General features: G+C 42.2%; 1 protein-coding gene across 3 annotated transcripts in view; it reads right to left on the bottom strand.

The window, feature by feature from the left end:
* Positions 1 to 466: 466 nt before the first annotated feature.
* The window catches only part of yes1 (YES proto-oncogene 1, Src family tyrosine kinase), a 99207-nt gene continuing 86814 nt past the window's right edge, over positions 467 to 12859 (bottom strand). For all 3 annotated transcript variants that reach the window (XM_068031708.1, XM_068031707.1, XM_068031706.1), the window contains one exon: positions 467 to 2043. In XM_068031708.1, coding sequence (XP_067887809.1) covers positions 1835 to 2043 — 209 coding nt within the window. In that variant the 3' untranslated portion in view covers positions 467 to 1834. The remainder of the gene's footprint in view (positions 2044 to 12859) is intronic.

The following is a 12859-nucleotide window of genomic DNA, read 5'->3' as shown; positions in this document are numbered from 1 at the left end:
AGGTGCAACTGCGTAAGCTCCTGTATTATCAAAAATAAGATGAGAAACCACATGACCAAAATTTTTACATTATACTAGACTGCTAAAGGCATGATATCTCTGGTTCCTTGTCCTCCTATTTCCCCTTACTTACAAAGTAAGGATGGTTACCAGTTTATCTGTATGTGGAAGTTTTTGAATCAATGAAAAAGGCTGCAAAGCACTGGCATAGAAAACTTTGTAGATATGGTAATTCAAGAGAAATCCTTTCTGCATAATTTTACTTTTACTGTGGAAATTAATGGAATTGCCTTAGAGATGGGATAACAATAAAGTAGATTTTGCAAGAGAACTCTATAAATCGAACAAAACAGAAAAGTGTGCACTGCAATAGGAAATTTTGCTTGGGGAAAGAAGGGCTGAGCAAAATCAGATGATATTGTGAAATACCAGAAACAAAGCAGGCTTTCTCCAAGTGAAGCAGTAATTAAGAAGGTGACACAAATTAGTGTTTATTTACTGTACAAATGCAACTACAGGAATGATTCAGTTCACTAATGAAACAAAATGACCACCAGAAAGCATTTCTGACAGTGCTGGAGTTCTGATATTCATACAGAAAAGACAACCTAGCTTACTTATTTTCAAAAAAAAAGTTACAAAAATCATAGAATCGTGATTTCATAGAGACCTTTAAAACTGCTATCACAAAATAAATTGGAAGAGAAAAATGTACAAGTGATGGCACTGATTAGGAGCTGTAGAACAACTTCCACAGAGAGAGCAAGTCCTGTAAACATTTGGAAGTTAGAATTCATTATCCCAAAATGCTGTTGCTCACTTTCAGAGAATTGTGCTTCAGCAATGATAAGCTCATGACTAAGTTTCAGCATTCCTTCCCACAGTAGACAAAAAAAACTTAGTCGCAGCTCACACATGATTGACACTTCTAGTTCAGTCACTATCACAATTGCAGCAGTGTCATTCCATTAATTATTGCTTGATATGTCTGGATCTGCAAATTATCATTACTTTGTTCATGATTTGTGATTTTCAGCACGTGCTTCTGTAGTAGAAATAAGCTACAACCTCAAATATCAAACCTTTTACAGTCACTAATGGACATTTGTCCATTCTGAAATTAACCTTTCCCAACAAAAATCAAAAAGCACCCACCCCATACCTACCTCCATGAAGCTAATTGTACATGATTTCAAGTTTAAAAGAATTGTAGTTTAGCTTATAAACAATGTTACAAAACATTAGTTCATTATTTTCCTGTGTTTTTCAATTAAATCAAGCAAACTAAGTATAAAATTTAAAATCTCATGCTGCATTTCCAGTTACATCAGTAGAAATATTGAACACAGTGCAATACTCACACATACGGTCATCTGATTATTGAGGTCTCCCAATAATCAAGATTAAACTCTTGCACTCATTCTACTTTTAACAGACCCAAACAAATTTAGTCAAGAATTTAAGTCAGATTGCTATATCAATAATCTAAAAAGTTAAAGACTTATTCCTCTCCAAAAATACAGGACTTTAGTTAATACCTAGGTTAGAATTTAATAAGATTGTAGAAGTCTTCACATTTAGAAACATGGGCCTTGTTGTTCATACACCATATTTAACCTAAAAATGATTAGTGTTCACAAAAATTCCTTTAGTACCCTGAAGTGAAATGGCAAATGATGACAAGTGTTCAGTTCAGGAAAAAAGTGGTTCTGTGCAACCGCGCACTAGCATTCCAGACTGTGTACATCAATGGTGGTTCAGTATCGAGAAGCAAAACACCATTTGGAAGTCCTTCAGTCTTGGCAGACCAACAGCCTACTGCAGTTGACTTGACTTATAGATTATCTCCAGGTTGGTACTGGGGCTCTGTAGCAGTAAAGTAGTCTTCTAGGAAGGACTGTATATATTCAAATGTTGGTCTTTCATCTGGATCCTTTTTCCAACACTGCTTCATGAGCTCGTGGAGAGATTCTGGACATCCCTGAGGGCAAGGCATTCTGTAGCCCCGTTCCACTTGTTCCAGAACCTCCCTATTCACCATACCTAGGGAGAAGTTTTGAATAATTAGCAAATGATGCAACAGTATCAAATTAAAAACTTTTCCCATCCTTTATCCAGATTTTTAAGTGCCTACTGTAGTGATGACAAACCTGTACTTGCGAATCAGTCAAATAGAAACTAAATTCAGGGACAGATTTTATGTAGGACTCTTAAAAAGATTAGAGAATACCAGTGTCCAGATTGGACTTAAATCCCCCAAACTATTTTTGGTTATGAATTATTTTTACGCAAGACAATTGTAACTATCATTTAACCACCCAACTCAAACATCATGACTGAATATCTTTTTCACATTTTCTGTGCAGTCTGCATTTTGGGGTTATGACACAAAGCGTAGATGCTGGTAAACTGACCTGATTAGCTCCTGAAAACATTCAATGACTATTTCCACATTCCTCAGAAACTCAACTCCTAGCTTGCGGCCTTCATTTACATCCCATTACATACTTCTGCAGTGGGCTATAAATTTTCTGACAGACTTGAGCCCATAATGTATGTTGATGCTCTTGTTGAGTTCTGAAAGAGTGCTATATTGTTGGAAGTGCCATCTTTTGGATGAGATGTTAAATCGAGGCCCTGTCTGTGTTCTCAGGTGGACATAAAATAACCCATTGCGCTATTCAAAAGGGAGCAGAGAAGTTCTCCCAGTGTCCTAGTTAATATTGATACATCAAATAACATCACTAGAACAGATTAAAGGGGTTACAATCAGGCCAATTTACCAGCATCTACGTTTTGTGTCATTGTTGTTTGTGGGTCCTTGCTGTCTCGATATTGGCTTCCACATTTCCCTATGTTGTAACATTGGCTACACTTCAAAAGTATTTCATTAACTGTGAAACACTTTGGGATGTACCAGGTTTGAAAAGGTGCTATATAAATGCAAGTTCTTTCTTTCCATTTAGACTTTATTTATACATCTAGTCTGCAGTGATATTGCCACAGTAATTGGACCTGATTGGAGACACCAGTAGCAGCGACGGAGAATAAAAAAGGAGTGACATCACAGGAAAGCAGGTAGGTGATTGGTTGGTGATTTTTAAGGTTTCTTTCCTCTAACTGGGGCAGTGGTTTAAATTAGGACCGGGAAACTATTAAGTACTATATTAAATTTACAGCTTAGCTAGTTAAACCGATTAATAAAATTTCTATCAGGGTAAATAAAGCAGCCAGTGAATTAGTATTAAGAATATTAGCACACAACAGGTGTGGAGTCATTAGTTAAAATTAATAGTTTATACAAGGTAGTAACTACATCCTAAAAGAGGGAATAGAGACTTATTAGATCATGGATGGGCAGCTGAGACCTGTTGCTTACAATTCCTGCACCATATGGGAACTTCATGTGTGTCTTGGGGGACCACGTGTGCAGGAAGTGTCTCCGGCTGCTTGAGCTCGAGCTCAAGATTTCAGAATTGGAGGGGCAACTGCAGTCACTGCAGACCATCAGGGAGGCTGCCTGTTTTTTGGATCATACTTTTCAGGAGTGAGAGTTCAGGATAGTAGATGGTTGGCTATCCGGAAGAGGCAGCAGGTGCAGAAGTCTTCAGGTGTGTACCATTCTAAAACCGGTACTCAGCACTGGAGACTGCTGGGAGTGACAACACCTTGAGGGAGTGCAGTCCAGACTACAGCACCAATGGACACGGGACTGCACAAGAGGAAACAGCAAAGAATTGAATTGCAGTTGTTATAAACGATTCAGTAATTAGGGGGACAGACAGGCATTTCCATAACAGTCATCTGGAGTCCCGCATAGTGTATTGCCTCCCTGGTGCCAGGGTAAAGGACATCACAGAGAGTCATAGAGTTATACAGCACAGAAACAGGCCCTTCGGCCCATCGTGTCTGTGCCGGCCATCAAGCACCTAACTATTCTAGTCACATTTCAAGCACTTGGCCCGTAGCCTTGTATGCTACGGCATTTCAAGTGCTTATCTAAATACTTCTTAAATGTTGTGAGGGTTCCTGCCTCGACCACATCTTCAGGCAGTGTATTCCAGATTCCAGCCACCCTCTGGGTGAAGAAATTTTTCCTCAAATCCCCTCTAACCCTCCTACCCCTTACCTTAAATCTATGCCCCCTGGTTATTGGACCCTTCTGCTAAGGGAAAATGTCTTTTCCTATCTAACCTATCAATGCCCCTCATAATTTTGTATACCTCAATCATGTCCCCCCTCATCCTTCTCTGTTCTAAGAGAAACAACCCTAGCCTTTTCAGTCTCTCTTCACAGCTGAAATGCTCCAGCCCAGGCAACATCCTGGTGAATCTCCTCTGCACCCTCTCCAGTACTCCAGCTGTGGCCTAACTAACATTTTATACAGCTCCATCATAACCTCCCTGCTCTTATATTCTATGCCTCGGCTAATAAAGGCAAGTATCCCATATGCCTTCTTAACCACCTTATCTACTGCTGCCTTCAGTGATCTATGGACAAATAAACAAAGATCCCTTTGACACTCCGTACTTCCTAGGGTCCTACCATCCATTGTATATTCCCTTGCCTTGTCAGACCTCCCAAAATGCATCACCTCACACGTCTCAGGATTAAATTCCATTTGCCACTGCTCTGCCCATCTTACCAGCCCATCTATATCGTCCTGTAATCTAAGGCTTTCCTCCTCACTATTTACGACACCACCAATTTTCGTGTCATCTGCGAACTTACTTATACCTCCTATATTCATGTCTAAATCATTCATGTACGCTACAAACAGCAAGGGTCCCAGCATCGATCCCTGTGGTACGCCAATGGTCACAGGCTTCCACTTGCAAAAACAATCCTCGACCATTACCCTCTGTTTCCTGCCACCAAGCCAATTTTGGATCCAATTTGCCAAACTGCCCTGGATCCCATGGGCTCTTACCTTCTTAACCAATCTCCCATGCAGGACCTTATCAAAGGCTTACTGAAGTCCATGTAGACTACATCAACTGCTTTACGCTCATCTACACATCTAGTCACCTCCTCGAAAAATTCAACCATGTTAGTTAGACACGATCTCCCCCTGACAAAGCCATGCTGTCTATCTCTGATTAATCCCTGCCTCTCCAAGTGGAGATTAATCCTGTCCCTCAGAATTTTTTCCAATAGTTTCCCAACCACTGATGTTAGACTCACCGGCCTGTAATTACCTGGTCTATCCTTGCTACCCTTCTTGAATAATGGTACCACATTCGCTGTCCTCCTGTCCTCTGGCACCTCTCCCGTGGCCAGAGAGGATCCGAAAATTTGTGTCAGTGCCTCTGCTATCACCTCCCTTGCCTCACACAACAACCTGGGATACATCTCATCTGCGCCTGGGGATTTATCCACTTTTAAGCCCGCTAAACCCTCCCTTTCAATGTTAATATGTTCAAGTATATCGCAACCCCCTTCCCTGATCTCTACACCTACATCGTCGTTCTCCACAGTGAAAACAGATGAAAAGTAATAATTTAAAACCTCACCTATGTCCTCCGGCTCCACACAAAGATTGCCACTTTGGTCCCTAATGGGCCCTACTCTTTAAAATGCCTTAGGATTTTCCTTTATATTGACCGCCAATGTTTCTTCATGTCACCTCTTCGCTCTCCTAATTACTTTTTTTTTTAAGTACCCCCCTACACTTTCTATACTCCTCCAATGCCTCCGCTGTTTTCAGTGCTCCGAATCTGCCATAAGCCTCCTTTTTTTTTTCTGATCCAATACTCTATATCCCTTGACATCCAGGGTTCCCTGGACTTGTTGGTCCTACCCTTCACCTTAAAGGGTACATGTTAGAGGGTGCAAAATATTCAGCAGGGGGAAAGGTGAGAGTCAGTACCAACATCATAGACAGGGCATGTATTGAGCTCCTAGTCAGGCTTTCAGGAGGAAGTTAAAAGTAGGACCTCGAAGGTCATAATCTCTGGATTACTCCCAGTGCCATGTGCTAGTGACAGTAGAACTAGGAAGGTAGGGAGGATCATTGCGAGGCTTGAGGCATGGTGTAGGAGGGAGGGCTTCAGATTCTTGGGACATTGGGACCAGTTCTGAGGCAGGATGCACCTATTTAAAAGGGACGCTTGCACCACAACAGGACTGGGACCAATGTGCTCGCGGGTAAGTTCACTAGTGCGGTTGAGGAGGGTTTAAACTAAATTAGCAGGGGGATGGGCACCAACATATATAAGTAGAAAAGGAATAAGGTGCATAAAGGATTGAGAGTTTTGGACAGTACTAGGGAAGGAAGTAATACTTTATTAGATAGGAGCACATTAAGAAGGACTATGAGGAATACAAAGACAGGTTTAGAATGCTTGTATGTGAACAGATAAAGTGGAGTGAATAAGATTGGTGAGCTACAAGCACAAATAGCCGTGTGGTAACATGATGTAGTAGCAATAACAGAAATGTGGCTTAAAATTGGTGAGCACTGGACACTTAATATTCAAGGATACAAAGTATCCAGAAAAGATAGGGAAAAAGAAAGGGAGGTGGGGTGGCAGTATTGATTAGGGAAGACATTGTGGTGTCGGAAAGAGGGGATGTCCTTGAGAGGGCAAGGACAGAATCTATTTTCTTATCGTTGAGAAGCAAGAAGGGTATGATCATGCAACTGGGGGTATTCTATAGATCTCCAAATAGTGAGAGAGATAGTGGAGCAAATCTGCAGGGAGACCACAAGAGAAATGCAAGAATATACAGTCGTGATATTGGGGCACTTTTACCCAAACATCAATTGGGATAGTGTTAGACTAAAGGGTAAGGAAGGGGAGCAATTTCTGAAATGTGTTCAGGAGAACTTCTTTGACGACTATGTTCTTGGTCCAACCAGGAAGGAGGCATTGCTGGATCTGGTGCTGGGGAATGAGGTGGGCAAAGTGGTCTGAATGTCTGTGAGGGAACACTTGATTAAGAGCGATCATTGTATTATAAGGTTTAGATTAGTACTGGAGAAGAGCAAGGAGCAATCTAAAGTAGAGCTTCTAAATTGATAGAGGGCTAACTTCAAAGGGATGAGAGGGGATCTAGCCAGAGTAAAATGGAAACAAATACAGGAAAAACTGACTGAACCATGGATGATCTTTAAGGAACAGATGTTTCTGGTACAGGCTTGTTACATTCCAACACTAGGGAAAGGTAAGAGAACCAAAGACAGGGCTCCTGGATGATAAGGGAGATAGAGAATATAATGAAACAAAAAAAGCTGTATTGTGCATGTCAGGTGAATTCTTCGAGAGAGAACCAGGCCAAGTTGAGAGGGGAAGTGAAGTGGAAAATAAGACTGGCAAAGAGAGAATGAGAATAGAATGGCAATTAACATAAAAGGGAACCCAAAATTTTCTACTGGCCTATAAATAATAAGCAGGTAATAGGAGGCAATGAGGGTCCTATTAGGAACAAAGAGGGTGATACATGCTTAGTGGCGCAGGGCAAGGCTAGAATACTTAATGAGTACTTTTTATTGGTGTTTACTAAGGAAGAGGATGCTGACAAAGTATTGGTAGAAGCAGAGATGGGATGAAAATTGATAGGAAGGATGCACTAGAAAGGCTTCCTTTTCTTAGGCCGGAATTTCACCCTAGGCAGATGGGAGCTGGCCACTGACTGAAAAGTTGATGGCGAACTCGCATCCGCCTCGCCTGGGGATCTGACCCGTATTTTGCAGGTCCACGGGCTTCAATTAGTGTGAGGTGGGACTTCCACCCGCTTGAAGTGGGAAGTCCTGCCTAACATAACTGCCAGCCAATCAGAGGGCCAGCAGCTCTTAGTCCCAGCCGCGCCACCTTAAACGGTGGCCACTGCTGGGACTGCAGCCCAGCATGAATAGCAGATGCCTGGGAGCCGGGAAGGAAGGTAAGTTTTGGTTGCCTCGCCAGGGGTAATTGGTCGGCCCCGGCGAGGCAAGGTGGTCGATTTGAGGGGGAAGGGGGGCGTGTTGGATCTTGGGGGTGGCTGTGTTCGTGGGGCAGCCCTCCATTGGGCACAGGGTGCTCGACCATGAGGGCCGCTCTGGGACGCTCGTAGGTCGACTGGTTTCGTTAGGTGGCTTTTCCCGGCTCCAGGATACCTGCTTGCCATGCGTAAAATCTGCGTGGAGGCTGGCGAAGGTCCTTAAGTGGTTACTTAAGGGCTTTGATTGGCCTGGGACAGGCAGGCCGTTTTTCGCCACCGCTGCCCTGCGTAAAGTGGCGGCAAAGGCGGGAGCAGGTCGGGAAGGTCTCCTGGTGCCTCCCGCTCAATTTTAAGCCATCCCCCTGCCACCATCCCGCTTGTTGGAGTGGCGTAAAATTCCAGCCTTAGAGTGGATAAGTTGTCTGGTCTAGGTGGCTTGCATCCCAGGTTGCTCAAGGAAGTGGGAGGGAGATAGCGTAAGGGCTTGCCATAATCTTTCAATCTTTCCTAAATATGGGAGAGGTGCCAGAGGATTAGAGAGTGGCAAATGTGGACCCTTATTCAAGGAACGATGTAAGGGCAGTCCTAGCAACTACAGGCCAGTTAGTTTATCAGTGGTGGGTAAGGTTTTAGAAACAATAATCAGCAAAAAAAGAAAAAATCAACAGGCACTTGGAGAGGTTTGAGTGAATTAAAGATAGCCAACACGGATTTGTAAAAGTAGATCATACTTGACTAATCTGATTGAATTTTTTGATGAAATAACAGAAGTTTGATGAAGGGAATGCAGTGGATTTTGTGTACATTGATTTTAAGAAAGCGCTTGATAAAGTAGCACATAATAGACTGGTTAACAAAATGGAGGCTCCTGCAATAGGATGGTCAGTGTCCAGCTGGATATAAAATTGGCTTAAGGACAGAAAACAGCGAGTCGTAATAAATGGTCATTTTCCAGACTGGAGGGTGGTCGATAAGGTGCCACATCAAAGGTTACTGCACAAAATAAGAATTCATGAGGTAGGGAGTAACAAATTAGCATGGAGAGAGGATTGATTCGCCAACAGGAAGCAGAGAGTAGGGATAAATGGGTCATTTTCAGGTTGGCAGGATGTGACTAGCGGAGTGCTGGGGCCTCAACTATTTACAATCTACATTAATGACTTGGATGAAGGGACCAAATGTATGGTAGCTAAATTTGCAGATGACACAAAGATAGGTAGGAGGGTATGTTGTGAAGAGGATATAAAGAGTCTACAAAGGGATACAGATAGGTTAAGTGAGTGGACAAAAATTTGGCAGATGGAGTATAAGTGAGAATATATGAACTTGTCCACTTGGCAGGAAGAATGGAAAAGCAGATTATTTAAATGGTGACAGACTGCAGAACTAGGTGGTACAGAGGGATCTGGGTGTCCATGTAATTGGGAAGACAAATGGAATGTTGGCCTTTATTGCGAGGTGGATCGAGTATAAAAGTAGGGACATTTTGCTACAGCTGAAGACAACCTTAGTGAGATCACATCTGGAGTACTGTGTACAGGTTTGGTTTTCTTACTTAAGGATAAAATTGCATTAGAAATAGTTCAGAAAAGGTTCACTCGACTGATTCCTGGGATGAAGGGGTTATCTTATGAGGAAAGGGTGAGCAGGTTGGGCTTCTATCCATTGGAGTTTAGAAGAATGAGAGGTGATCTTATTGAAACACATTAGATCCCGAAGGGACTTGATAGGGTGGATGCTGGAAGGATGTTTCCACTTCTGAGCGAGACTAGAACTAGGGGACACAGTTTAAAAATAAGGGGTCTCCCATTTAAGATGGAAATGAGGAGAAATGTTTTCTCTGAGGGTCATTAGTTTGTGAAATTCACTTCCTCAGACAGTAGAGGCTGGGTCATTGAATGTATTCAAGACCGAGTTAGGTAGATTCTTGATAGACAAGGGAGTGAAGGCAGACAGGAAAGTAGAGTTGAGGCCACATTCAGATCAGCCATGATCTTATTAAATGGCAAAGCAGGCTCAAGAGGCCGAATGGCCTACTCCTGCTCCTAATTTGTATGCTTGTATGACAGTGGTGTTCTCCAAGGGTCAGTGCTATAAATAAGTATTTTCTTCTTTCATTCATCAGGACAATCTGCAAGAATACCAATGTAAGGGAAAGCAACTTTATTCTAAATGAGAAGAGAGTGCTGATTGGTTGGCAAGTGAACTCTGATTGGTAGAGGCACTGCCATGGGGAATGCACCCGTTTATGGTGACTGACAGTTAGTGTAAGATGAAAAGCTTCGACAACATGTCTCTATTTTCAGCAATACTGAAGTTCTGTACTACCAAACAACTAAAAATATCTTATATCTTGGAATACAGAGTAAAATTTCAAAATTTGCCAATGATACCAAACTTGGAGGAATGGCAAACAGGATGATATCAATGCACTCCAACAGGACACAGATAGGCTAGCAGAATGGGCAGACAAGTGACAGATAGAATTTAATACAGAAAAGTGAGAGGCGATACATTTTGGCAGAAGGGATAGGAAGCGACAATATAGACTTAATGGCATAGTTCTAAAGAGTGTGCAGTAACATGGGGTCCTTGGGGTTTATGTGCATAGATCTACGAAGGTGGCAGGACATATTGAGAAAGTAGTTAGCAAAGCATATGGGATCATGGGCTTCATAAATAGAGGTATTGAGTACAAAAGCAGGGAAGTTATGCTGCACCTTTATAAAGTGCTGGTTTGCCACAACTAGACTATTACCTCCAGTTCTGGTCACCACACTTTAGGAAAGATTTGGGGGCTCCTGAGAGGGTGCAAGGGAGATTTACCCGAATGGTTCCAGAGATGAGGGATTTTAGCTACAAGGGTAGTTTGGAGAAGCTGGGGTTGTTCTCCTTGGAAGAAAGGACAGGAAAGATTTGATAGAGCTGTACATCATAATAACAGGTTTGCATAAGGTAGACAAAGAAAATTTGTTCTTATTAGCTGATGGCTCAAGGACCAGGTGACAGAGATTTAGGTTTTGGGTAAAAGATGCAGAGGGGGATGTGAGGAAGAACATTTTTACATAGCGAGTGGTAATGACCTGGAACTTGCTGCCTACAAGGGTGGTGGAAGTGGCGACAATCAATGATTTCAAAAGGAAATTGCATGAGCACTTGAGGGAAATAAACTTGCAGGGCTATGAGGATAGAGCAGGGGAATGGGTGTGAGTGTGTTGCTCTAGAGAGCTGGCATGGACTCAATGGGCCAAATGGCCCCCTCCTGTGCTGTAATGACTCTATGACTACCCATTTAGATTTCATTCATACATCTAGTCTGTAATGGATCATCGTACAATAATCACACCACAACCTCATCTGGCAGCGAAATAATTTTCCCCTTTAGAATGGAACAGATTTCCACTTTTGGCATTTATAGTCAGCGTCTAGTACTCCCAGATCAGCTACAACTTGGGCCAGATGTACAACAAAACTCATCTATTCTGATGCAAAACATGCATTTATGCCAATCTCAGAAGAGCTCCTCACAATCCAGCAAACTGAATTTTCACATCTCCTACAGCATCCATTCTTGTGATTTTGTGCGAGTTCAAATTCTGGACCTGTGTCCACTGGGAAATGAAAATCGGTTTGTAAGACCATTATAATTCGCAAATGTCAGAGCCATTCATGGTAAATCTTTGTGAAAACAGTTTAGTCATAATAAAGTTAAGTAACGGAAGCCGGTAAAACTCCCAGTTATGGATAACTTTAATTATACCTGAAAATGATGCAGAGAAAATTAAGCCATCAAACAACTAAAAGGAAGCATCCAATTGAGCACACAACCTTTCTCCCTTTGCGTGGATGCAACTAATTGTGTTTCTGGATAACCTGTTCCCTTTCCGATCCACCATGGTTAAAGTGGCTAAATATGGCTATTGCTGATCGGTAGCATTGCACAGGGGTTGCAATCCAATTTGTTAGGTGATTGGATGGGGAGAAGAGAGAGAAAGAAAAGAAAGGGACTGGAGATTCTGGCATGCTCATGCTCTGACTAAGCCTTTAATAGCTGTTTTACTTGAGTCAGTTGCTGCAAATGCTCGAGTCAGTATTGTGGGTCCTGACTGAGGACACAGACTCCTACAGGAAGTGGCGGTGGATATTTTGGAAGTGAGTAGTTTTAATATTCATTCACTCTTAACTGTGGCAGTGATGGAATGGAAATTGGCACTGCACTCAATAGGTGTATATTAGAGAACAGCATGGAGTAGAGGGTCAGCAGGCTGACAAACAACAAACTTAATGCTCAAGTATGAAAGGTACCACCTCTGACCATTGTTTTTTGATTAAGCATTAAAATCATGGAACCCTGGCAGCCACGAAAAAGTCACAGCCTTAATTATGGCAAGCCAGGAGTGAATGACAGCAGTACTGACAATGGCAAGACTTCCAATAAACAATTCAACAATTCCAGCTAAAAAGATGTTGGAACTGCAGCACGAGTTCCAAAGCACATGCTGGTAGAATGAGTTGGCTTCCCGGATGCTGTGAGGTCAGCAAAATATTATTTAAATATACATCCTGTACAGGTCATGCCTTGAGCAAGGATTTCAAATATATATATATGTCTCTAAAGAACTATTACAAAAAATTAAGGAGATGTAGTCTCTAAAGCTAAATAAGTGAATCTATGCAACTAAAAAGGGGCTTTTAAATGGCTGAAAAAAGTTTTGAATACATTTCAATCTTTGCAAAGGCTTTAAGGTTGTTCAGTTTGGGTTCCGCCAGGGCCACTCAGCTCCTGACCTTACTACAGGCTTTGTCCAAACATGGACAAAAGAATTGAACTCCAGAGGTGAGGAGAGTGAGTGCCCTTGTCATCAAGGCAGCATGTGACCGAGTATAGCATCAAGGAGCCCTAGCAAAACTGTGAAGTCAATGAAAATCAGGGGGA

The sequence above is a fragment of the Heterodontus francisci genome, chromosome 5 (genome assembly GCF_036365525.1).
Source record: "Heterodontus francisci isolate sHetFra1 chromosome 5, sHetFra1.hap1, whole genome shotgun sequence".
Taxonomy (NCBI): domain Eukaryota; kingdom Metazoa; phylum Chordata; class Chondrichthyes; order Heterodontiformes; family Heterodontidae; genus Heterodontus; species Heterodontus francisci.
This window is presented reverse-complemented; position numbering and strand designations above follow the sequence as displayed.